The sequence below is a fragment of the Bos indicus genome, chromosome 4 (assembly GCF_029378745.1).
Source record: "Bos indicus isolate NIAB-ARS_2022 breed Sahiwal x Tharparkar chromosome 4, NIAB-ARS_B.indTharparkar_mat_pri_1.0, whole genome shotgun sequence".
Classification (NCBI taxonomy): domain Eukaryota; kingdom Metazoa; phylum Chordata; class Mammalia; order Artiodactyla; family Bovidae; genus Bos; species Bos indicus.
Genome location: NC_091763.1, coordinates 114549855 through 114573824, shown reverse-complemented (window position 1 = coordinate 114573824; position 23970 = coordinate 114549855). Strand labels below are relative to the sequence as shown.

At 52.8% G+C, this 23970-nt stretch overlaps 1 protein-coding gene across 6 annotated transcripts in view; it reads left to right on the top strand.

The window, feature by feature from the left end:
- Positions 1-23970, top strand: part of PRKAG2 (protein kinase AMP-activated non-catalytic subunit gamma 2) — a 300390-nt gene that overhangs the window by 117860 nt on the left and 158560 nt on the right. Inside the window, exon 1 of one of the 6 annotated variants that reach the window (XM_019959357.2) lies at positions 8992-9451. The exons of the other annotated variants lie outside the window; for them this stretch is intronic. Coding sequence (XP_019814916.1) covers positions 9358-9451 — 94 coding nt within the window. The 5' untranslated portion in view covers positions 8992-9357. Of the gene's footprint in view, positions 1-8991; positions 9452-23970 lie in introns of those variants that run through there. 6 annotated transcript variants of the gene reach the window in all.

Sequence of the window (23970 nt, the reverse complement as noted above, 5' to 3'; positions counted from 1 at the left end):
CAGGTTGGGCTAAAACGAGAGCCGATGGCCCAGGAGAGGTGCTGGTTCCAACAGTGTCCCTCATCTTTGTTTTTTTAAGCATTTGCTAGAACAATTGCCTTAAAAGGTGCTTTGCTGATTTTTTTTTTTTTCTGCTGAAGACACTAATCGGCGTTTGTTCGATTTTGTTGTTTTTCTTTTGTTTTCTCTTCTTGACTTTTTACTTTTCAGTGAAGTAGTTCAATCACATGGTTTACAAGACAATAAAAAAATCAAGGAATGCAAAATGATCCATATGGAAAGGTCCCAGCCCCACTCCTCTAAAACCTCATAGAGGACCTCTTTAAATTATGTCCATCTTCAACTCTTGTACAGTTTACTGGTAGCAAACCTTGCCTGCGGTCTTATCACAGTGGGGGATGAATACTGTCTTCCCCACATCTTCCTCAATTTCCCTCTGTTCTCCTTTTTTTTTTTAATTAGTCAATCTTTTCTTTTTATCACCCCCTCAGGAATCTTTTTAGGCATTTTAATCACCCCCTTACAATTTTAATAAAACAGATATACAACATATTATTTATGTGTTGCATGAAACTATGCTTTATATATAAAAAGAGGCTGTCCCCCCACCACCCCTAAGCCAGTTTTCACCCTCTTAGAGACAATATTGCCCCCAAGGAGAATGATGCCGTCAGCGGGATTTGAGGTGAGAGATGTCAGTGATTATGGTAAGATCTGATTCACTGGGGGTGAGGCCCTTCTGAATCAACAAACGATCTAAATTATAGGATTTTTTAAAAATATTTGGTCAACCTCGAGAAATGAACCAGCCACGGAAATGAACTTCCTAGACATCAGAAACGTAAGCCTTTGAGCACCCAAACCTGCATTTTTCAAGTGTTTGGTGCATGAGACACTTTGCAGTTTTCTTATTTGAAAAATACTAAATATCATCTCACTCTTTATCGACGACCTGGGGTCTTGAGCAGATTCCCTGGGATGGATGCATCCCACTGCCCCTGAGGTGTGAAGACCGTGTGTAGACTTACGGACCAAAGGACTTTTTTCGGTAACTTCTGCCGCGTGACACGTGGGATCTCAGTTCCCTGACCGGGGATCGAACCTGCGTCCTCTGCGTTGGAAGCGGAGTCTTAACTGCTGGGGTTCCAAGGAAAGACTGAACTTCCGGCCACCCTGCCCCCGGCCCTTCCTTCCATGTTCCCGCTGCATGCTTTGCGGTGGAGTTTTGCCTTGAACAGCACCCAGGCTCTCCCTGATCGAAACTTGCTGCTAAGAAACCGGGGTTCTTTATGCGTGTTGTTTGAAACGAGTAAATGATCAGGAGGAAAGTCCCTTGGCTCCCCATTCGAGAAGTACAGTGCCTTTGGCTCGTGGGTGGGGTTTCTGCGCGAGCACCTCTGACTCAGTTCAGCTGGAAGAGGAAGTGCAGACACGTGGTGCTCCCAGTCCAAGTCCAAGTGCCCCACACTGTGCCCTGTGCAGAGCCCGGGCAGCCAGCCCTGCGCCAGCTGCCGCCGAGCAGAGGTGGCCTCCGAGCCGGGCCCTCCAGGTGACACCCTGTGAGGCGCGTGACAGCCCTCTGGGTTGGGTTAAGGTCCTGACAGTGCTGTTTGGTGTTTAAAATGCTCAGGGGCTGACAGGGTGTTTTTCCTACTTTAAAACCCTGTGACATGGGCTCAGGCTGTATTGTGATTTTTTTTTTTCTTATGGGAGAAATGAGGGAGAAGAAACAGCGGCTCAGAACTGACGCCGGTAACTGCGTTGCTGTGGTGTCTGACTCAAGTCTTATGAACCTTTCTGTGTATCGTCTCGTTGGGGAATATATGTCACGATTCAGAAGGGACAGCTCAAGGCAAATCTCCACCCAGGCCTCATATTCTAAGCTAGTGGTTTCCAGCTGAAGGAAGTGCCGAAGCAGGAGGGGCTTTCCTACGTGCTCAAGTTGCTTCAGTTCTGTCCGACTCTTTGTGACCCCCTGGACTGTAGCCCGCCAGGCTCCTCTGTCCATGGGATTCTCCAGGCAAGGATACTGGAGTGGGTAGCCATGCCCTTCTCCAGGGGATCTTCCTGACCCAGAGATCGCACCTGCCTCTCTTGTGTCTCCTGCATTGGCTGAAGACAGATTCTTTACCATGGCGACACTTTTCAAATTTCTCCTGAAAGCCCTGGATTCCAGAAAGTGGAGACAGTGCCTGGTTGCCTGGGAGACGAGGGGCCGGGTGGACCACAGTCTGGCTTTCTGCCGAGCCTGTGAGTTCACTGGTCTTCACCCTTGCACAAGGGTTTTACACATTCCGGTAGCCCTCTGACCTCCCTAAGACATAACTTAGAGGAAGAAGTAAACAGAAAAGCCAGACGCTCGACCTCTAAGACCCTATGGAATCTGGTGTTTGCAAGCCTTGCTCTGTGACCTTGAGTCTGGGGTTCACCCTGGGGCCAATTTGAAAGCTGGAGTCAGAGCAAATCGCATCAGCTCTTGTCTTTGGCGCCATCAGAGCCTTTGGCCTGGCGAGAGACCCCCGGGGTACTACAGGGCCCATGAGAAGGGATTCAGTGAGGCACACACTGGGTCCTTCCGTGGGGCATTAGATTTTAAGATCACCCGGGGATTCCCTACTGTTGGGGTGCTGTACTTTGGCGTGCTAAAAATCACGACTGCCATTGGTGTTTGCTTTTTTCTGTCCTTTTCAGTATTTGTTTAAATCAAGCTACCCCAGATGTCACTGGGCTTAGATGCCACTGGCGTGACTTGAACTATTCCAAGTTGAGGTGGTTTGACTTTGCCAGAAAAATCACCCTCTTGTCGCTCAGAGTTCCGGGAGGAGCCGAGAGGCGTATGTGACGGTGGGCGTGCTGGGCGACACGTGGGCGCCCGAGTTGGGGTGGGGATGGTCGCCCGGGAGCCTCGGCCTCACAAACAGCTCTGGGGACGAGGAAAGGAAGCCCCGGGGAGGTGACACACAGTCTCACTCAGAGTCAAGTGCCGCGGTGACCTTTAGAACTTTCCATGAAATCCGACACGGTATTTTGCAACCAGCCGGAGAGCGCCAGCAACTCTGTGCTCCCAGGCGAGCAGCCCGCCGCTCCGAGGCCCCCCCAGCCCCAAGAGCCTCTTACATAACTGGGGTTTGGTTTGGCCCGCGGCCTCTCAGGGGTCCTGTGCTTTTCAGGTACCACCACGTGACCCGCAAAGCTTCCGAGTGCAGTGGCAGTGGGTCTGTCTGCCTTTCCTTTTCCAACATCGAACCCAGAAGAGGCAGCCCGGCAGGGCGGGGTGGGTGAAGGGGTCCCGAATGCCATGAGATGAAAGACTGAAGTCGCTCACTCACGTCCGACTTTTTGCGACCCCATGGACTATACAGCCCGTGGAATTCTCTAGGCCAGAATACTGGAGAGGTTAGCCTTTCCCTTCTCCAGGGGATCTTCCCAACCCAGGGATCGAACCCAGGTCTCGGGGGAGCAAATCGGCAGGGTGCCAGCCCAGCTGTGCCACTGGTCCCCAGGGGGAATCTTGGGCAAATCGTTTCGCTTCTCTGAACCTCCGCGTGTTTTGCTTCTTAAATGGAGTTGTGAGGGCCGGCCTCCCCGCCTCACGGCGTGGCCGAGGAACACTTTGGGAAGGCCGTGGTCTGCACGGGGTGCACCTGCCTACCGGCAGCCCACCCCTGCAGGCCTGGACCGGGGCCCAAGGTGAGGGTGTGTCTGGACATGGGGGTGACAAGCAGGACAGGTCTGCACGGGGTCTCAGCCCCCCACCCCAGCCTCTCATCCAGGCCTCCGGTGACCGTCTCGGTGAACGGAGTAAACAGGCTCCGCCCAGGGGTCGGCTGCTGGCCCGGGAGGCCCGTTCCCACAGCACAGGGGACAGACGCCGAACCAGGAGGCAGCTCTGCCCGGTAAAGGCGTCCACCCTGGGCTTCCTGCCGGAGCCCCGGCAGAACTTGTCAACTGGCCGTGTTGACACTGTGGTCGATGCTCAGCATCCTTTGGCCTCTCCACCTGCCCATCCCCAGCATGTGCAGCTGAAGGCCCTGACTGCAGAGACAGTGGCCGTGGAGACAGGCCCACTGTCCCCACCCCCATCAGAAGGCCAGGCCGGCCAGGCTCCCTGAGGAGCAGTCCACCCTCCCCTGGATTCCCAGCTGTCACGCAATAATAACAGTAAGGAGAAGTGAGAAATGTTCAAGGCCTGAACCTCCCTCGGTGGTGGAGCCTGCTCTGGGTGCTGAGTGGTGTTCTACTCTCCCGGAGTTCACTCAAACTCATGTCCATCGAGTCGGTGATGCCATCCAACCATCTCATCCCTGGTCACCCCCTTCTCCTCCTGCCCCCAATCTTCCCCACCATCAGTGTTATTTCCAATGAGTCAGCTCTTCACATCAGGTGGCCGAAGTATTGGAGCTTCAGCTTCAGCATCAGTCCTTCCAATGAACACCCAGGACTGATCTCCTTTAGGATGGACTAGTTGGATCTCCTTGCTGTCCAAGGGACCCTTAAGAGTCTTGTCCAGCCCCACAGATTGAAAACTGCCCTCATTACATGGTCCTATTCCAGGCTTCCGGGTATAGCACCAGCCAAGAAAGTGATTTGTATAATATGCTCCAGCAATACATTTTAAACACACTTTTTGGGACTTCCCTGGTGACCCAGTGGTTAAGATCCCACACTTCTGCTGCAGGAAGAGTGGGTTCGGTCCCCAGTCAGGGAACAAAGGTATCCAAGTGCCGCGCGGTGGGGCCAAATGAAATAAACACAGTCCCATCTTGGAAGCCACTGGTTCCTTCTTTTTCAGCCCTTCCCTTTAAAAAATCCCCCAAGTGCGGAAAGCATTCCATGAGGATGTGTTCTTGCCGGCTGAATCACGATCGCGTGAAGGGGCTTCACCTCTTGTTCATTTGGGACCATCAGCTGCGGAAACTATGACAAAGGGGTGTTTGGTCTTCCTGACAGTGGTCACCGCCCACAGCCCCGAGGTCAGATGTCCTGAAGGAAGTGTCCTCGTCACTCAACCTGCAACCTGAGTGTCGCCTCATCTCCTGTATCTGCACTCATCTCAGTTGTGCAAAAGTGTTGTCCCAAGTTAAGGAATTTCAGGCAAATACGAATCGAACAGGGAGACACAGTGGTAAGAGAGCCGATTGTAAAATGTCTGGGAATTCTGCAAGCCCATCCGTGCCCATCGGTGCCCTGAAATGGACCAAGGCGGGAGGTCTGCACCACAGCAAGTGGCAGACCCTACAGTTCAGTCCTCCCTGCCCCAACCCCACCCCAGCATTTCCCGCACGCCCTGCGTCTCCACCCCTGGAAGTCCAGTGTCGCCACAGCCTTCTCTGCTCTTGGGTGAAGCTGACCCCGGGAAGAGCATTTTGAGTGAGATCAAAGGTACATGTCAGTGAAGTCCAGGTCTCGCCGGGGCCTTGTATGTGTAGTCAAGGTCGTCGTGTCTGGCATCATTTGTTTTGTTATTGTTGTTCAGTCGCTCAGTTGTGTCTGACTCCATGCGACCCCATGGACTGCAGCACGCCAGGCTTCCCAATCCTTTCTCATCTCCCAGGCTCGTCTTAGAGCTGCATTTAACCCGCTCCCCAGCTCCGTCCATCCAGAGCTCCCCAGGGTCCATCCTGTGGGACAGAGAACTGTTCTGGGCCTCAAACGACTTTTTGCTCGATCAGGCTAGTTCTTCTGTGTCTTTTCAGAATATTCTGTAGCCATCTCAGTAACAGAACCGTGACCACGAAGGACCCAGGGATTCTTTCCTGCACCCTGCCTGTGCTGCACGTCCTGACTCTCCTCTCCGAAGGCGTCAAACGTTCCTACTGGACTAATCCAGAGGGGATGGAGCCCAGAGCTGGGCAGCAGCAGTGGGCTCTGGCCCTGCAGAGACTTGCTCAGCTTTATTTTCTTTATTGAGCATAGTTGCTTTGCAATGTTGTTAGTTTCTGCTGCACAGCAAAGCGAATCAGCTCTACGTACACATGTGTCTTCTCTTTTTCGGATTTCCTTCCCATTTAGGTCACCACAGAGCACTGAGTAGAGTTCCCGGTGCCTACAATAGTTTCTCATTAGTCATCTATTATATGTTGTTGTTGTTCAGTCGCTCAGTCGTGTCCAACTCTGAGACCCCGTGGATCGCAGCACGCCAGGCTCCTCTGTCCTTCACCAACTTCCGGAGTTTGCTCAAACTCATGTCCATTGAGTCAGTGATGCCATCCAACCATCTCATCCTCTGCCGCCCCTTCTCCTCCTGTCTTCAGTCTTTCCCAGCATCAGGGTCTTTTCCAATGAGTCAGTTCTTTGCATCAGGTGGCCAAAGTACTGGAGCTTCAGCATCAGTCCTCCCAATGAATATTCAGGACTGATTTCCTTTAGGATGGACTGGTGGGATCTCCTTGCTGTCCAAGGGACTCTCAAGAGTCTTCTCCAACAACACGGTTCAAAAGCATCATTTCTTCAGTGCTCAGCTTTCTGTAGTATCGATAGTATATATATGGCAATCACAATCTCCCAATCCATTCCACGCCCCCTTGCCCCCTGGGTACCCATACATTTGTTCTCTATATCTGTGTCTCTATTTCTGCTTTGCAAATAAGTTCATCTCTACCATTTTTCTAGATTCCACATGTATGTGTTAATATACAATATGTGTTTTTCTGACTTCACTCTGTATGAGAGTCTCTGGGTCCATCCCTGTCTCTGCAGACGGCACAGTAAGAGTTATTCAACTTTAAGTAAAATGGTGTTAGTAACCCTTGCCCCATAGGTTTCTGGGAATGATGAAATAAATTCATATTCACCACTCCAACTGACATATGGTAGGCACTCCCCAAACAGTATTTATTATCTTACTAATTAAAATATAATTCTTAGAGGACGGGAATGTCTTTGAATTTTTCGTAGCACTAATCCCCTCCATCAATATCTGTCCTGCTTGTTTGGTAGAGGTTTAATGACTACTTGGTGCGTGAACGGCTGTATAAACTATGAACAGAACCACTGGATGTCCCCATTTCCCACACGAATTTAAACTCATTCTTCCCTTTCAGTCGCTAAACCCTGAAGTGTTTTCATCTTCTACATAGTCTCTCATATAGTAAAAGAATCTTGCATTGCTTTAGACAAAGCCTTTCATATTTATTTTAATCAAATATGGCTCTTTCTTACCAGCATTCTTGTTTAGCAATCTTTTCTAAGGAAGCTCTGCCTTGTTTCATTTTTAAACCAGAAGAACATTTCCATTTTTTTTAATGCCGATTGATTTTTTAATTTTTCAAAATATTTATTTATTTGTTTGGCTTGACTGGGTCTTACTTACAATAATACATGGGATCTTTAGTTGAGGCATATGGAGTCCAGTTCCCTGACCAGGGATAGAACCTGGGTCCCCTGCATAGGGAGTGCAGAGTCTCAGCCACTGGACACCAGGGAAGTCCCTGAATTGATACTTTTAAAAACAAAGTCGCTCAGTCATGTCTGACTCTTTGAAACCCCATGGACTGTACAGTCCATGGAATTCTCCAGGCCAGAATACTGGAGTGGGTAGCCTTTCCCTTCTCCAGGGGATCTTCCCAACCCGGGGATCGAACCCAGGTCTCCCACTGTATGCAGGCGGATTCTTTACCAGCTAAGCTACCAGGGAAAAGTTAGATTTCCTCTTTTAAAAAGAGAAAATCTAAATATGAAACTCCGAAACCTACCTTCTTAGACTTTTTCAGAGCTTAAGTTTGGGCTACCGTATTTAACACAGATAACAATCCACGAATGCACTGGAGAACCCAAGTGGAGGTGGGTTTTGCGACTTGCTCTGTGACCTGTAGGTTCCTCCACAGGTGCAATGGGGGCCTGGCCTCTCCTCTCTTCTGCAGACCCGCCAGCCCTCAAGGCCAACTCAAGCTCTGCTTTCAAAGCAGGGTCAGGTGATTGCTCCTCTCCATCTATCCTTTTGTGCTGATGACACTGTTCATTCTGGCCACTGGCCATTGAGCACATTTCGCTGTATTATGCAATTAGTATTATAATTTTTCTTTGTCTCTCTGAGTCGTTTTCACATAGCTTGAGGGCAAGACCTATTTCCTCTGTCCCTTCAGTGCGTCCTGCTCAAAGATTTGATCACTGGATCTCCGTCCGTCTCAGCAGAAAGAAAAGGCAGGGCAGAGAGCCATTAGATGTTCAGACTTCTGGAAGGAGATGAATTCCTAGCATGAGCAGATCTCACCTTGGTTTGAGGAGGAAACTGGGACCAGAGACGAGGAGTGACTTTTTCAAGGTCACAAAGTTAATTAGTGGCAGGTCCCTTTAGTCTAGGGAAGGTGTCAGCAAAAGGAATTGAACATTTTCCCGTCTTTTTAAAAGTTTTATTTTTAGTTGCAAAACATATGTACGCTAGAAGTTTTTTGTTTTTATTGGATCAGGGATTTGGCTTAGGGGTCAAGGAAGTTGGAATTCTAACCAATAGTTACAGGACTTGGAGCAAATCCCTTTTGGAGCCTCAGTTTCCCCATCAGTCATGGGAGGGGGTTGGATCACATCTCTAAAGTCCCCTCGGGTTCTGCCATTCTGCAGTTCTTAGCAAGCCCCTGGTTCAAGCTGACATGAGCTCAAGACCCTCCTGGTGAGTCCCTGGGGACCCCGTGTCCCCTCCTCAAAGGCAGTCACTGCTTCTTTCATCTCAGGGAGCCGCGAGCTCAGATTCAGCGACTTCCAGCCCCGGGGACCTGCAGCTTCTTCAGTGAGAAGCAGCCGGAGCCTGCTGACCCCAAGGAGCCCTGGAACACATGAATCAAAATAGTTGTGTGATGTCATGTCAGGATGGGAATGCGCTCTGGCCAACCGGTGCCAGGAATTGTCTGGACCGGGTGGTTTCCTTTTACAGTCTTTTTAAAGGGACCTCTGCAGACCCGCACATGACCGGCCGGCGTTGCCCTCCTCCCATCGCCTAGCTCATCTTCTTCCCTCCCTTTTTTTTTTTTTTCAGTTTCAGGAGGAAAAAGCCCCGAGCGCCTGAGTGTGTGGCTGACCTTAACTATATAAACAGACCTGCCTGGGCTTCCGGGGCAGCTTCTTGCCTACTTAAGGGCAGCGGCTGCTCCGGCTTTGCCGCGGCCCCGGCGGCTGGGTGCAGAGGTGAGGACCACCTGGCCTGTCCAGCAGCTGCTGGCCCCTCAGGCGACCCCTCCAGCTTTGGCTGGGGGACCCCAGGCTGTGGCCGGCACGCGCGGGCGGCATCTCTGAGCTCTCTGGCCCCACGCCTGCCAGCCCATGCGGCGCCCCTCCTGGCCCCCGGCCACCCGGGGCTGACGCTGCCCCCGCGAGTCCTGGCATGCACGCCTGGCCCGGCTCCCGTGGCGCCCCCAGCTCCCCATGAAGCGGTTTGGCAGCCTCAGGGGCAACAGAAAGCGCAAGGACCCAAGCCGGAGCACCGGGAGGCGGCAGTCGGAGCCCCATGGCCTTTGTGGTAGGACCCTTCCCTTTGCCCAGCCCTCTGCTGGTTCCAGGGCCAGTGTGTGTGAGTGTGTGTGTGTGTGTGTGTGCGCGCGCACGCGTGCAGCCTCCCAGGTGACAGCTGTGTGCAGATACGGCTGTCAGGCAGAGGGGACAGGTGGGGACGTGTGTCCTCACGGACAGTCCTGCCGCCCGCTGTCCCGGACGGCCCAGCAGTGCTTTCCCCCAGGCCATTTTCTCTGACTGGCCCTGATGAGGTTGAGTGATCAGTGGGACTGGCGTTCATTTCGGCGAAAGCGAAGCCTGGGGACGAGTAAGAGTGGACCGGGACTGATGTTGACGGCTGTGAAGTACGAGATGTGCGTGTGTAGAGAAAACCAGCGCCGGAGATCACAGAGGATGCCCTTCTCTCATCCCCTTGGCCCCACGGCTGACATCGGGTGGTCAAGGGTTAACGTGGGAGGGAAGGGTTAACGCCTGCCTTGATTTTTGTCCCCGGGGCTGGGGGTGGGGTCGGGGGAGAAGCTCGCTGTGTGATCTCCCTGGCTTCTGGGACCTTCTCGTAGCCTCTCCGGGTACAGGGGGTCGGGACCAGTGTGCTTGTGGGGTGAACCATCTACATTTCGGTATTTCCAGTGACCTGCGGGTTTGAGGGAGGCACCCTGTCTGGCTGGAGTCGGGCAGGTGGATTTCAAAGCAGCCAGGGCTTCCCAGGGGCCTGGCTAAGGCCTGCCCGCTCAAAAGTAGGTGGTGGACTTCCTGAGAATTGGGAGTTTGCCTGCCCTGAAGGCTGCTGCTTGCAGAACATGGGTATTCCTGAACACTCTCCCCTAAGACAGAATAGCAGCCCCCTCACACAGCCCAGTGGTAGCAAAGATGGGGAAGCTGACAGGTGCACTAAATTGTGTTCCTTGGGTAGAAGGCGACATGGAAAGTGGCCAAAAATAATCGTTTTGTGTAGTAAGGAAATTACTTTGGCAAAGCACCTTGGCAGTACGTGGAGACTGGAATATAGGCATGCGTGCGTGTTCAGTCTCTTCAGCTGTGTCCGACTCTTTGTGACCCCATGGACTGTAGCCCACCAGGCTCCTCTGTCCATGGGCTTCTCCAGGCAAGAATGCTGCAGTGGGCTGCCATGCCCTCCTCCAGGGGATCTTCCCAAACCAGGGATCGAAGTCGGGTCTGTCTGCACCTCCTGCATTGCAGGCAGATTCTTTACCGACTGAGCCAACTGGGAAGCCTAGAATATAGGCATGCCTCATTTCATTGCATTTTTCTTTCTTTCTTTTTTTTTTTACAAAGTGAAGCTTTGTGGCTCCCCTGTGTTGTCAGATGATGACTAGCATTATATTTTAGCAGTGGGAATAAGTATTTATATTTATATATAAATATGTTTATATTTACTACATTATTGTATGATCATTACTCATACATGCACTTGGAAACTGCGAAATCCGTGTGGCTCCCTTCACCATTCCGATATTCACTTTATTGCAATGGGTTGGAAACTGAACCTGCAGTATCTCCAAGGCCGTGCCTGTAGTAAGAAAAGAAAAAGGTAAACAGAAAACGTGCCGACATCGCTTGCTACACCCAGTTTAGCCAGTTACTTCTGGAAGCTTCTAATGGACCTTGTGTGCCACTGATAACCCCCAGGAGGATGAGCAAAGGCGACCGCAGCTCTGAAATTCAGGGAGTTTTCAGTCTTGTGAAGGGATTAGCAGTGTCTGACTACACCGTGTGCAAAGGTGAATTGCTGGAGGAGAACAGTGCCTAGCCTGACATGGCAGGGGAGGAGGTGGGGGATGACAGACACCCTGGACTTAATTGTTGTTGTTCAGTCGCTCAGTCGTGTCCGACTCTTTTCGACCCCATGTAGCACGCCAGGCCTCCTTGTCCGTCACCAACTCCCGGAGCTTACTCAAACTCATGTCCATCTAGTCGGTGATGCCATCCAACCATCTCATCCTCTGTCACCCCCTTCTCCTCCTGCCTTCAATCTATCCCAGCATCAGTGTCTTTCCAATGAGTCGGCTCTTCCAATTAGGTGGCCAAAGTACTGGAGCTTCAGCTTCAGGCTTAATTAGACGTGGTTTTAAAAGAAGACTCTTCTTTTAAATAATCAAGTGATAAACATTCATTTACTATAGAGCTAAGTCTAAACCTGTTATTTCACTAAAAGTCTGGTTTTGCTAATGGCATGGGTGGGCCCATTAGCAAAAAAAAAAAAAGCCTGTTATTTGCCAGACAGTGGTTTCTCCCTTGTGTTTTAAATCTGTCATCCTGTCTGTTCTGCTTCCGAAATCAAAACTAATATTTGCATGCTGACCAGGCTTTACAAGTGCTCACATGCAAATGCCAGCTCTGATCGCAGGGTCAGGAAAATCAGAGTATCTTCTAGAACTTTCTTCTGGGATTTGGGATATAGCCCATGTATCTAGTTTTCCTTTTGTCAGAGTCCCAGTGTGAGAGCCGTCGAGCAGGGGCAGGCAGCAGGTGCTGGCCCCTCAGTCATGTGTGGTGTGGATACATCAGATGAAAAAGAAAAAAAAAAAGAGTGTGTGGACCAAGCATCCTCCCAGCTCCCTCCCAGTTGCCACCTACCCCCTCCCAAGACCAGACTGAACCACTCCTATCTGAAACCATCCCAACTGCCTATCCAGTGACCTCCGGGCTTCTTAGGACAAGGACCACGTCCCCAAGGAAGCTTTCCATCCATCTTCCAACACTGACGGCTTGAAGCAGCCCAGGTTCTCACTAGAGACGTGCTGGTTATGGGGCAGATTGACGTGGGGTCCCTCCGCAGCTACTCCTAGCTCTCCAGCAGCACTATTTCTGGACTTTGCTTTCTTTTAATTCCCTTCCAGCCGATCCCTTTCCTCCCTACAGTTATCCTTATGTGGGTGCCCAGTGGTGTCCAACTGCAGCCGACCCCATGGACTGTGTCTGTCCGTGGAATTCTCCAGGCAAGAATCCTGGAGTGGGTTGTCATTTCCTCCCCCAGGGGATTTTCCGGACCCAGGGATTGAACCCATATCTCCAACTCACATTTCCTGTGTCTCAGATTCTTTACCTGCTGAGCCACTGATGAAACCCTGGAGCTTAAGAATTTCAGAGAAGTCTTCTTTCTTCTTTTAAGAAAGCTTCCATGAGGGTTGTGAGGATGTCTGCCTTTCACCCACCCTCCGTCTTCCCACATCAAGTGAACATAGGTGGTCAGCACGATTCTGTGTGTTCTTTGGCCGCTTCTGTGGCGCCGTCAGTCTTTTCTAGGAACCACCACTCACCATAGCCTCTGTTCCATTTCAAGGTGGGGTCGCTCCTCACGCACATGCATCTTCTTTGTTACACACAGTTGCACACACAGAGCCACCCCTGTAGCCTCTTTTTCTTCTTCTGATTTTAGCTGTGCGGGGTCTTTGTTGAGGCACATGGGTTGCTGTGCATGCATGGGCTTAGTTGTCCCGCAACATATGGGATCTTAGTTCTCTGACCAGGGGATCAAACCCATGTCCCCTGCATTAGAAGGCAGATTTCTTAACCACTGGACTGCCAGGGAAGTCCCCTCCTAGGCTCTTGAGCAGCCAGAACAACCACAAGAGGGAAATGAAGCCCCGGCAGATCAACAGTTACTTAATCCACGTATGTTTGCCCCTGGCCGGCATGTTTGTTTGGAAGCCTGTGGCTCCGGCTGGAGTTTTAAACACTTCAAGCCTGGTAACAAAATGCCCCAGAAGGTTCTGATTCACGAGAAGCGTGCCCCTTTTGCCCCAGAGCTTAGGGCCCGCCCAGCCTCCCACCCCACTACCGAAGCTCAGTAGGCACCTCCCGCTGCAGGTGTCACACTCTGTAGGCAAACACAGCAATGGTTTGGACTTAAGCCTTCACTTTCGGCCTCTTTGGTCAACAGAGATCCAGAGGATGTGGACAAATAGCATGTAGCAATAGTAATAAAAATGTGAAAGGCAGATTAGGAAAGGATTTTGCTTATCAGTTCAGAAAACTGACTGTAGCAACTTTTGTACCCTCTGTAGTGAGAGGGGAGTGAGTCAACAAAAGCTACCCGGAGCCTTAAGAGGCCCCTTCTGAGGGCCAGCACTAGAGCCAGGAAGCCCCTGGGTGCGTCAGGAGGCTGTGTCCCCACGCGGCTGGGGTCCAGGGGACACTGGAGACCAGAGCCCCCGACAAGTCTTGTTTTCCACTGAGCCACCTCCTCCTGTTAGCACTCCTCGTGATGAAGGTCCAACCACTTCTGGAACAAAACTCCAAAGTTCCTCCTGCCCGGGTTCACGCATCACCCCAACGCTGCCTGTCCCAGTCGCTCATCCCCTGTTAATGCCAGTGGAGCCCGCAGCAGGCTGTGCCTCTGCGGGGACCGTGGGTCATCGTCGCCTCAGCAGCGGGCATGGCTGTTGTTCTGACTCCGCCCCTGGTATCCCCCCACCCCGGGACCCTCTGCTCCCTGCCCAGTCCCTGGTTATCTCCGTGCTGCTCTGGGTGCCTGCCTGCCCACCCAGCTTCCGGTGTCCAGACTAGGGTGGACTTGAGAGAGCCCAGTATTCATTCGGTCACTCATTCGAATATATGTATTTAGTTATTAATGATGGAACATTTCCAGCCTCCAGAGAAGGAGGGAAAATGGAGGAACGGTGTCCATTTTCAGGCTCAGTGGTGAGAAGAGCTCTGCCAGTCCTGTGGACAGAGGAGCCAGGCGGGCTACAGTCCACGGGGTCGCAAAGAGTTGGGCACGACTAGCAGTGAACACTTCCACTTTTGCTTCACTTTCTGCCAGTGTCTGAGCTGCTCGGTGCCAACAGGGGGGTGCAGACACCAGTGCACCCTCCCAGGGCAAGCCACTGAGGTGGTTCTTTAAACTGTGGTAAAATAGGGGATGAGATGGTTAGGTAGCATCACCGACTCAATGGACATGAGTTTGAGCCTAACTCCGGGAGATAGTGGAGGACAGAGGAACCTGTCAGGCTACAGTCCCCAGGGTCACAAAGGGTCGGACACAACTTAGCAACCCAACCAGCCCAGCAAAACAGATGAAACGTAAGACTTACCACCTTACCCATTATTACCCGTATTCTTCACTGGACTTAAGCTCATTCACACTATTGAGCAGACCATCGCCACCTGCATGTCCAGAACTTCCCAGGGTCTCCAACCAAACCTCTGTCCCTTTTAACAGCTGGCCACTCTGTCTGCCCCCCTAGGGCTGGCGCTCCCCCAACTTCCCCTCCCTGCCTCTCTCCAGTGACCGCTCCGGGTGCCTCACGAGCGGAATGACACGGTGTTCCTCCCTTGTGTCTGGCTTGTTCGACAGCCGAGCGAGTTTTCCTTTGCGATGCTGGGCCGTGGGGAGCGCTGTGGGGGAAAGGGCAGGACGGAGGGTTGGAGGGGGCAGAAGGAGGCGCTGTGTGGACCCTGAGGCAGGTCCTTCCAGACAGATGGTGGGCCCAGGCCCTGGGGGAGGGTAAGCCTTGGATCCAGGGGCACCGAGGGGCCAGATTGACTGGATGGCAGGAAGCAGGGCAAAGCCCTTAGGCGGGGGCCCAGCAGGAGCGGGACAGAGGCAGGTGAGGGGCGAGGGGGCGTGAGATGAAGCCCCTGGGGGGCTTGAGCCAGCACTGCTGGGCTCTGGGGCTGGGGCCTTGCCCAAGGCCATGGAACGGTAAGGGCAGAGCGGGGGTTATGAGCCTATGTCCCCAGCCCTCCGCAGGTGCAGTGCCCACCCGGAGCGGCTGGCCCTGGGTCCCAGCCTCTCTGCCGAACCTGCGTCCACACAGGAGACCCAGGGAGCCTGCAGCCTGTCTGCAAGGGGGGGGTCGGGGATTCAGACTCCATAACGTCTGGGGGAGGCGTTTGGGATTTGGGGTCAGTCAGAGGAGGCTGGCTTACCGCCTCCCGCCCATCCTCCCCACCCCAAACCCAGCTGGGAGGGCTCATCTTCCTTTGCCCAGTTTTCCTCTGTGTGGCCGTCACCACGCTGCGTGGCGGCCCTGGCCCAGCATCCAAGGATGATCGGTGGAAGCAGGGGCCCAGGCGAGGGGCTCCCCGGGGAAATCCTAGTTAAGCACTTCCACCTTCATCTGCCCCAGCGGCCGCCCTGGATCACCGGCCAGTGGGCCAGTCAGCACCTGATAGGCGGGCACGGAGCGGCGGGGCTGTGCGTGTTCTCAATGCACGCCTGCTTCCCAGCTGTGCCCCTCCCAGGGCTGGAGGTGAGGATGGAGGAGACAGCAGCAACCAGCCTTCACTCTCAGTGCCCCTTCCTTTCCCAGCCCCCAAGGGGGCAGACTAGGAACATTCTAGCAACAAGGCCCGAATGATGATGGAGACAGTGAAGTGAGGGCTCGCTGGCTGCCTGGAGGAGGCGTGGTTCTGAGGAGTGCTGCTTCTGGGCAGAGAGCCTTGACACCAGACATGGCAAATCTGTGATTCCAGGACTGAGGGTGTGTGTGAAAACAGTGGGACCTGATCGCAGAGCCTGGTGGAGTGAGTAGAGGAATAAGGGAGAAAGAAGTAAGGTGGGAGGGGGTGGACCTCACAAAGTGACCCCACTCGGTGATGGAGACGCCTTGGGGCTGGAAAGCCTGGCTGGGGTCAGACGACACCTGCTGCTCTGTCCCCCAGACCCTCCCACTGGGACCTGGTCCAGGGTAAGTCTAAGGGCCCAGGGGGCTCCGCACCCAAGAGAGCAGCATCTGGGGCTTCCAGCATCCAGAGCAGATTGAGAACCTGGGACATTTAAAGAGACAGTGATTTCTGTCCTCAGCTCATTTGTTGTGGTTCTTCAGTTGCTGAGTCGTGCCTGATTCTTTGCAACCCCAAGGACTGCAGCACACCAGGCTTCCCTGTCCTTCAGTATCTCCTGGAGTTTGCTCAAACTCATCCCTATTGAATCAGTGATACTGTCCAACAATCTCATCCTCTGTCATCCCCTTCTCTTCCTGCCTTCAATCTTTCTCAGCATCAGGGTCTTTTCCAATGAGTCAGCCCTTCACATCAGGTGGTCAAAGTATTGGAGTTTCAGCTTCAGCATCAGTCCTTCCAGTGAATATTCAGGACTGATTTCCTTTAGGATTGACTGGTTGGATCTCCTTGCAGTCCAAGGGACTCTCAACAGTCTTCTCCAGCACCACAGTTCAAAAACATCAATTCTTCAGCGCTCGGCTTTCTTTATGGTTCAACTCTCACATCCATACATGACCACTGGAAAAACCATAGCTTTGACTATATGGACCTTTGTTGGCAAAGTGATGTCTTTGCTTTTTAATATGCTGTCTAGGTTTGTCATAGCTTTCCTTTCAAGGAGCAAGCATCTTTTAATTTCAAGGCTGCAGTCACTGTCTGTAGTGATTTTGGAGCCCAAGAAAATAAAATCTGCCACTGCTTCCACTGTTTTCCTCAATTCTTAGTTTGTCTTTAATGATCGAGAAGGAAAACACACGTGGTCCCGGCCCTCTCAAGAACCCGAGCACCAGGATGCCTCTGGGGCCGCTGCTGCCCTTGGCCCTGGGCTGCTGGCCTCCACAGGTGTCTCCTGACCGTGGCGGTGGTCAGGACATAATCCCCAGGAGGGAGTGTGTCCCCTCCCAGGGAGGCCCCAGCTCAGACTTGTGTGTGGCCGTGGAGTCTGGGGTGATTGGTGTCCCCAGAGCTGTGCGGGGAGGTGTGGTGTGGTCCTCCAGCAAACCCAGGCTGAAAACAGGGATGTGGCACCCGCCTGGGGCTCCAGGGCAAGGGCACTGCTGAGACAGACACGTGGAGGGCTCAGAGGGCGTTTCGGTGGCTCAGATGACTACAAGGCTTTGCCGAGAGAGGTAGCACACACCAGCTAATCCTAGTGACTTCACAGATGCACAGCAGATGAACGATAAAACCGCCAGGGCTCAGCCTCGCCTGCGTTCAGCTGTCCTGCTGCTTTCATGTCCCTAATCCAAATCCCTGGGCTTCGCTGCTTGGCTCAGTGGTGAAGAATCCACCTGCCAGTGCAGGAGGTACTGGTTCGATCCCTGATCCGGGAAGATCCCACGTGCGGCAGAGCAGCTAAGCCCGTGGGCCGCAGCTACTGAGCCTGTGCTCTGGAGCCCGGGAGCCGTCACTACTGAAGCCTGAGCGCCCTGGAGCCTCTGCTCGAAAATAAGAGAAGCCACCGCAATGAGAAGCCCAAGCATCAAAGAGTAGGCCCCGCTCACCACCACTAGAGAAAAGCCCGAACAGCAGAGAAGACCCGGCACAGACAAAAAGAAAGAAAGAATTTGTTTAAGATTCCAAATGCCCCCAATCCAAGCCCCTGCCTCCTAGAGACGCTCGGCTTTGCGGGGAAACGAGGCTGAGAGAAGGAGGACAGGCCCCTGCCTGCCAAGTTCCGAGCCCCAGGCCTCAGGCCTCGGGTTGGTTGTCTTCCTTCCTCTGCGCGCCTACCTGGGAAGTCATTCCAGGGCGCCTGTGCTTCTGCAAGGGCTTCTGAGAAATGCCCTGTTAGTCCGAGTCGAGTGCGTGTTTTCCCTTGCAGCTTTTCTGTTGACAGAAGATTTCGTCTGTGTGGATATGGGGAGTCCTTCTCACGTCTGCCAGTGCAGAGCAAAGAAACACACCTCGCGTAGACAATGGGGAGCTGTATTTTTATTTTTTGTTAATTAACTAGTTTATTTTTGGCTGCTCTGGGTCTTGGTTGCTGCCCACGGGCTTTCTCTAGCTGCGATGAGCAGGGGCCACTCTCTGGTCGCGGTGCCGGGCTTCTCACTGCGGTGTCTCTCTTGTTGCAGAGCACAGGCTCCAGGGCGTTGGGCTCAGTAGCTGTGGCAAGTGGGCTCAGTTGCCCCTTGGCATGTGGAATCTTTCCGGATCAGGGATTGAACCCATATCCCCTGCATTGGCAGGCGGATTCTTAACCACTGGACCACCAGAGAAGTCCCAAGATGATGGGGAGTTGTATATTTAAGTGTCGGTTTCATTGTTCTTCTGGTGCCGTGACGCTGACACATCAGGAGTGGTTGTCACAGAAAGGCTGTTGGTCACTCCCAGTTCCCAAGAGGAAGGGGCACAGCCTCCCCCGACCCATGCCCTGCAGGACCATGCAGGGAAACTCCAGGGTTTCCCTACATGGGGGAAGAAGGAGGGGTAGAGGAAGCCAGGGGAAAGGGTGGGCGGCAGCCTTCATTGTGGTTTCTGCGGGAGAGTCAAGGCCAGGCAGAGCAAGCAGGGTTGGGGTGGGCTAGCTGAATCATTTCAGCAGGCGCTGGGGTCTGGGGGCTGTCTGTAGTCTGGGACCTGCCCCTGGGATGATCAGGCAGGGGTAGTGCCTTCTAGAGCATAAGGACCAGCAGCAGGAGGGTGCCTCCCAGTAGGACTGTGGATTGGCTTGTTTGCATATGAAAGGCAGGCTCCCTGAAAGGGAGGGGCGGGCTAACCCCGGAGGGGCAGGCCTCCCCAGTCAGCCAGACCCCAGATGCCAGACCATAATGAACACAGAAAATAAGAAAATCTAGTCAATGCAGGATGCTGCTACCCCCATAGTTCTCACTTGTTCTCTTTGCCCATAACTTCGAAGTGTTTCGGACTCCACTGGGGAGCAACCTGCCTGCCCTGAGACCCCAGCCTCCAGCTCGGAGGGGAGGAGGGGCTGGTGTCCCCTAGTCCAGATCACATGGCTCCTAGTCTGATACATCCAGCAGCTCAGGCCCCGGAGGAACAGGTTAAGGGCTGTCTGTGCCTGGTGGGTCTCCTCCGGGTCCTCCATCCCATCTTCAGGCCTCAGAAAATGCCCGTGAGTGACTGCAGACCAGCTTACGGGTGCCACCTATTCCTCCTCACCCCCTCCACCACCACCACACTGGTCATCAGGGCTGGCCCATCAAATGACCACGTGCCCACCCTTAGTGTGGCCAATGGACGCATGGCAAGTGGGTTCTGAACACACACACTGCCAGGAATGCTCTGTGGTCACTTCCGCGTGGAGTCTGGGAGTCCCTAATCGTGGTCGTGTTTCTGGATGAAAGTGACAGGGAGGTGTGGCCAGGCCGGCACAAGGGTGCGATGGGGACTCAGCATCACCTGTGAGCTCTGGCAGGCCCGCAAGTCGCCCCATGTGGGGGTCGCCTTGGGGCAGAGCTCCGCTCACAATTGGACGCCCCGCCCAGGGTCTGCCCCCTCCCAACCCTTCCTGTGTGTCCTCTCTGCCTGGTTCTGCCCCCACCTGGGCCTCAGACATGAGCATCAGACTCTTGGGGCTCCCACCTCCTGCTCTGTGTCTGTGGCTCTCTCTGATGTTAAGGGTGAATTCACCAAACATGTCTATTAAGCTCCTACCTTGGGGTGTGGGTGTAGCTGCTGGGGACCGTGGGGAACAGGATAGATGCTGAGCAAACATGTGTCCGCAGTAATTAAAGTGCATAGTAAAATATTAAAGAGTAAGCTGAGACGTCAGGAGGATGGATTTCGGTGTTCAGGAAGGCTGCTGTGGATAAGAATAGGCTCTAAAGCGTTAGATTGCACCAGTAGGGAGGGGAGGGGAGGGAAGAGGGGGGCAGAAGGGATCCAGGTGGGAGAAGCCGCGTGCAAAGGTCCAGGGCGGGTCTGGCCTGGCACTTGGAGCACCCCAAAGGGGTTCCCAGTGCCCAGGGGGTCTCGGGGGGTCTCCGACACCTGGAAGGCCATCCTCAGCGGGTACCACTCAGCCCAGCATCACTCTCAGACGTTCGGGGAAAGTGGTGGCCGTCACTGCCAGCTGACCGCCCTGCTTCTGACATCCCTGCTGAGCTTAGTGTGGCGGTCGCTGAAGCAGGCCCACCTTTGCAGAATCTACCTGACTGGTGGTGACTGGTTTGTCGGCAGGCCAGGGAAGGGAGCAGATCCACTCCCAGAAAAGCAGGTTTTCTCTCGAACAAGGCGCAACAGACTCTGCGGCAGGGTCCCCCGTGCAGCCCTGGCAACGCCTAACACACCTCTACTTCTTGAGTCTGCCCTCATGGCAGGCCTCTCTGGGTCACATGGCTGAGAGGGGCCTTCTGGATCCACGATTATCTTCAGAAGATAAAGGAAAGAGAACCCCACCGATTGTACTTTTCCTGCAGCTTCCCCTCTAGGTCCACAGCCCTGGAGTTGTCCTCCTACAATCGTGCCTGGGCTCTCCAGTACCTGCCTTGAGAAAACTCAACCCAGAGCCTGATGAACCTGGCTGGGCTGTTCTCGTTAAACTCCTGGGCCGCAGAGACTGTCTCATTCTCTCTGCTTGTGATCTCTCTGATCATCACCCTCATTCCTGCTCCCTATCTTCCTCAGTCGCAGGACCTCAGTCTCATTTCATGCTCATGCGTGTGGCTCAGTAGGGCAGGTGACAGTTATTCAGTGAGCTATATGGGCAAGTGTTGTTTTCATTTAGAAAGACTCTTAAAAAGGGGGAGAACTGGGACTTCCCTGGCTGTCCAATGGTTAAGATTCCTAGCTTCCACTGAAGGGGGCGAAGGTTTGATTCCCTGGTCAGAGAGCTAAGATTTCACATGCTGCAAGGTAGGGTGGAAAAAAAAAAAAAAAAAAAAAGAGGGAGAAGAAGTAAATCCCCTTAGGTTCCTTTTACCTGCCCCCTGCTGTGAATGTAGATGTGAGGGTTGGAGCTCCGCAGCCATCTTGGGTCATAAGGTGACTGCTGAAGATGCAAGGAATGAGGTTAGTGGAAAATAAAGATAGGAGCCTGGGTTAACATTGTGAAGCTGCCATACTAGCTACGGACCACCTGTCTTTCAGACATCTGTTTTATGTGAAAGAAGAATAAACCTCTTTCTGGCTGAAGCCACTGTTATTTTGGGTTTTGCTGTTAAATAAGGACAAACTTAACGAAACTGACACAACTTAAGATGGAACTTGATCCATACCAGGCCTTCAGTAGCTACTTAAGACCAGGCAGGAGATCTGTGTGGGTGTGGCTCCTTCAGACCCAAGACACCGAGGCCCAGGCGGATGAGGGCTGCCCAGACCGGGAAGAGGACGTGTGTCTAAGGTCATCCCGTGGACCTCTGTCCAGCTCCGTTTCCCCTAGAGCTGTGTGTTCACTGCGCTGCAAGAAGACTGTCTGTAAGGAAACTCTGATATTCTAAACTTAGACTAAAAAAATTAGGCCCGTGGGTGCTTTATACAAATGAGCCATTTCTTTAAATTGCTGTGTCCCTTTCTGTGGACATATTTCATCTTTTAAAATATGACTTCGTTTGAGATGATCCCACTGCAGAGAGAGAGAGATGAGCTATTACATCTATGAAGGTGTAAAGGCAAATTCACACCCAGCTTTTGGGCCACCGTGGTGGGCTTGAGAGTAGCGGTGAAGTCTGGACTCTGTACTAACATGGCTTATTAAAAGAAAATTATTACAGTTAACTATAGACTTAAATATATATATATATATTCATTTATGTATTTATTTTTGGCCGTGCTGAATCTTCATTGCTGGTGGGCTTTTCTCTAGTTGTGCTGAGCAGAGGCCACCTCTCGCTGCGGTTGTGGGGGCTTCTCACTGCAGTGGCTCCTCTTGTTGCCGAGCACAGGCTCGCAGGCTTCAGCAATTGCAGCACGCGGCTTCATTACCTGTGGGGCACAGGCTTAGTTGCTCCACACCATGTGGAATCATCCCAGACCAGGGATCGAACCCATGTCCCTTGCATTCGCAAGTAGATTTTTATCCGCTAGGGAAATCCAACCATAAACTTGTTAAAATCAGAATACAAGTGGCATTCAGCACTGTATACGTTCAGGGTGGACAGCATACACCATGAAATTACCACAGTAAGTTTAATGAACATCTGTCATGGCAAACAGATACAAAATAAAAGGGAAAAAAGTTTCTGTGTGATAAAAACTTTTACGATTTCCTCTCTTAACGACTATCATATATAACATCTAGCAGTGTTAATTATCTTTTTAAAAATTTTTTATTTATTTTTTAAATGAAGGATAATTGCTGTACAGAATTTTGTTGTTTTCTGTCAAACCGCAACATGAGTCAGCCATAGGTATACATGTATCCCCTCCCTCTTGAACCTCCCTCCCATCTCCCTCCATATCCCAACCCTCTAAGCTGATACAGAGCCCCTGTTTGAATTTTCTGAAATGAATTATATTTTTCTCATAACTGAAAGTTTATACCTTTGTGACCATCTTCATCCAACTCCCCTCCCTGATTTTCCACCCCCACCTCTGGTAAGCACCACTCTGATCTCTTTTTCTATGAGCTTGTTTGTTGGTTTGGTTTTTTTTTTTTAAGTATTTATTTGTTATTTATTTATTTGACAGCCTTGAGTCTTAGTTGAGGCGTGTGGGATCTAGTTCCCTGACCAGGGACTGAACCCAGGCCCCCTGCGCTGGGAGAGTGGAGCCTTGGCCTCTGGGCCACCAGGGAAGTCCTTGATTCTTTGGTTTTGTTGTTGACCAGTCGCTCAGTCACGTCTGACTCTTGGCGACCCCACGGACCTTGGTTGGCAAAGTAACGTCCCTGCTTTTTAATACGCTGTCTAGGTTTGTCATCACTTTTCTTGCAAGGAGCAAAGCGTCTTTTGATTTTGGTTTGGAAGTATAATTGCTTACAGCACTGTGTTAAGCCTGATGTAGAGATTCAGCATTTCTGTACGTTTTTAAGTGAACCCCCCAGGCCACCCCGGCCTTGGCCTTCCTTGCACTGCTGTGTCTCTGGGGCTCATCAGTGGATAAGCCAGACACCCACAAGTCAACCCATCTGTTAAGTGTTATTTATTGTACGTATGTCAGGCTGCTCTGAGAACGACGTGAAGATGCCAGAGGAGGCTCAGCGGCTTGCACGTAGGCAGAGGTGAGGGACGCTTTCCTGGAGAGGGGCCCCCAGGACGGGCACTGGGGCTAAACACTCAGGCGCTTGGGTGTGAGTGGTAGTGGGTGTCTGCTCTGGACACTGGTTGGTGGACACCAGGGTGGGGGGTCTTGCCTAGTCAAGGAAACATCTGGAAAGAGAAGATGGGGCCAGACTTTAGAAAAACCTAGAATGCCAGGCTGGAGGGTGAGCTGGGAACAGGGGCCCCTGGGAGGAAGTGTGAGCAAGGGCATCGTGTCAGGGGGTGGGGGGCTCAGGGAAGGGGCTTGTGAGCTGAGACTCCATTGAAGGGAGCTTGTCCCTAGAGTGCACAGCCCTCCGGAGCCTCGGCTGCAGCTCCCCAGGGGCTGCAGGGGTGTCGAGCCCTGAAGCAGCAACCCCCATGCCCCCATGAGCAGCCCTGTGGCCTCTTGCAGGTGGGTGTCTCCCAGTGCCGGCCGGGTGCAGACCCCGGTCGCCCGCCTGGAGAACCAGACCTGAGCAGGGTCTAGGGGAGAGCGGAAGGCCATATGGGAAGTGGCTGCTCTGGCCTGGTGGGCTAGGATGTCCCTGTCTCGAGCTATCTGTGTTGGTGTCCCTTGCTTGGCTGCCTTGACATTCATGTTCAGTCACCCTGTTAGGGCAGGAGGTGGGGCCCAGGGAGAGATGGGCACTTGGCATCTCAGCCTCCTCCAGGCATCATGCCCCTCACG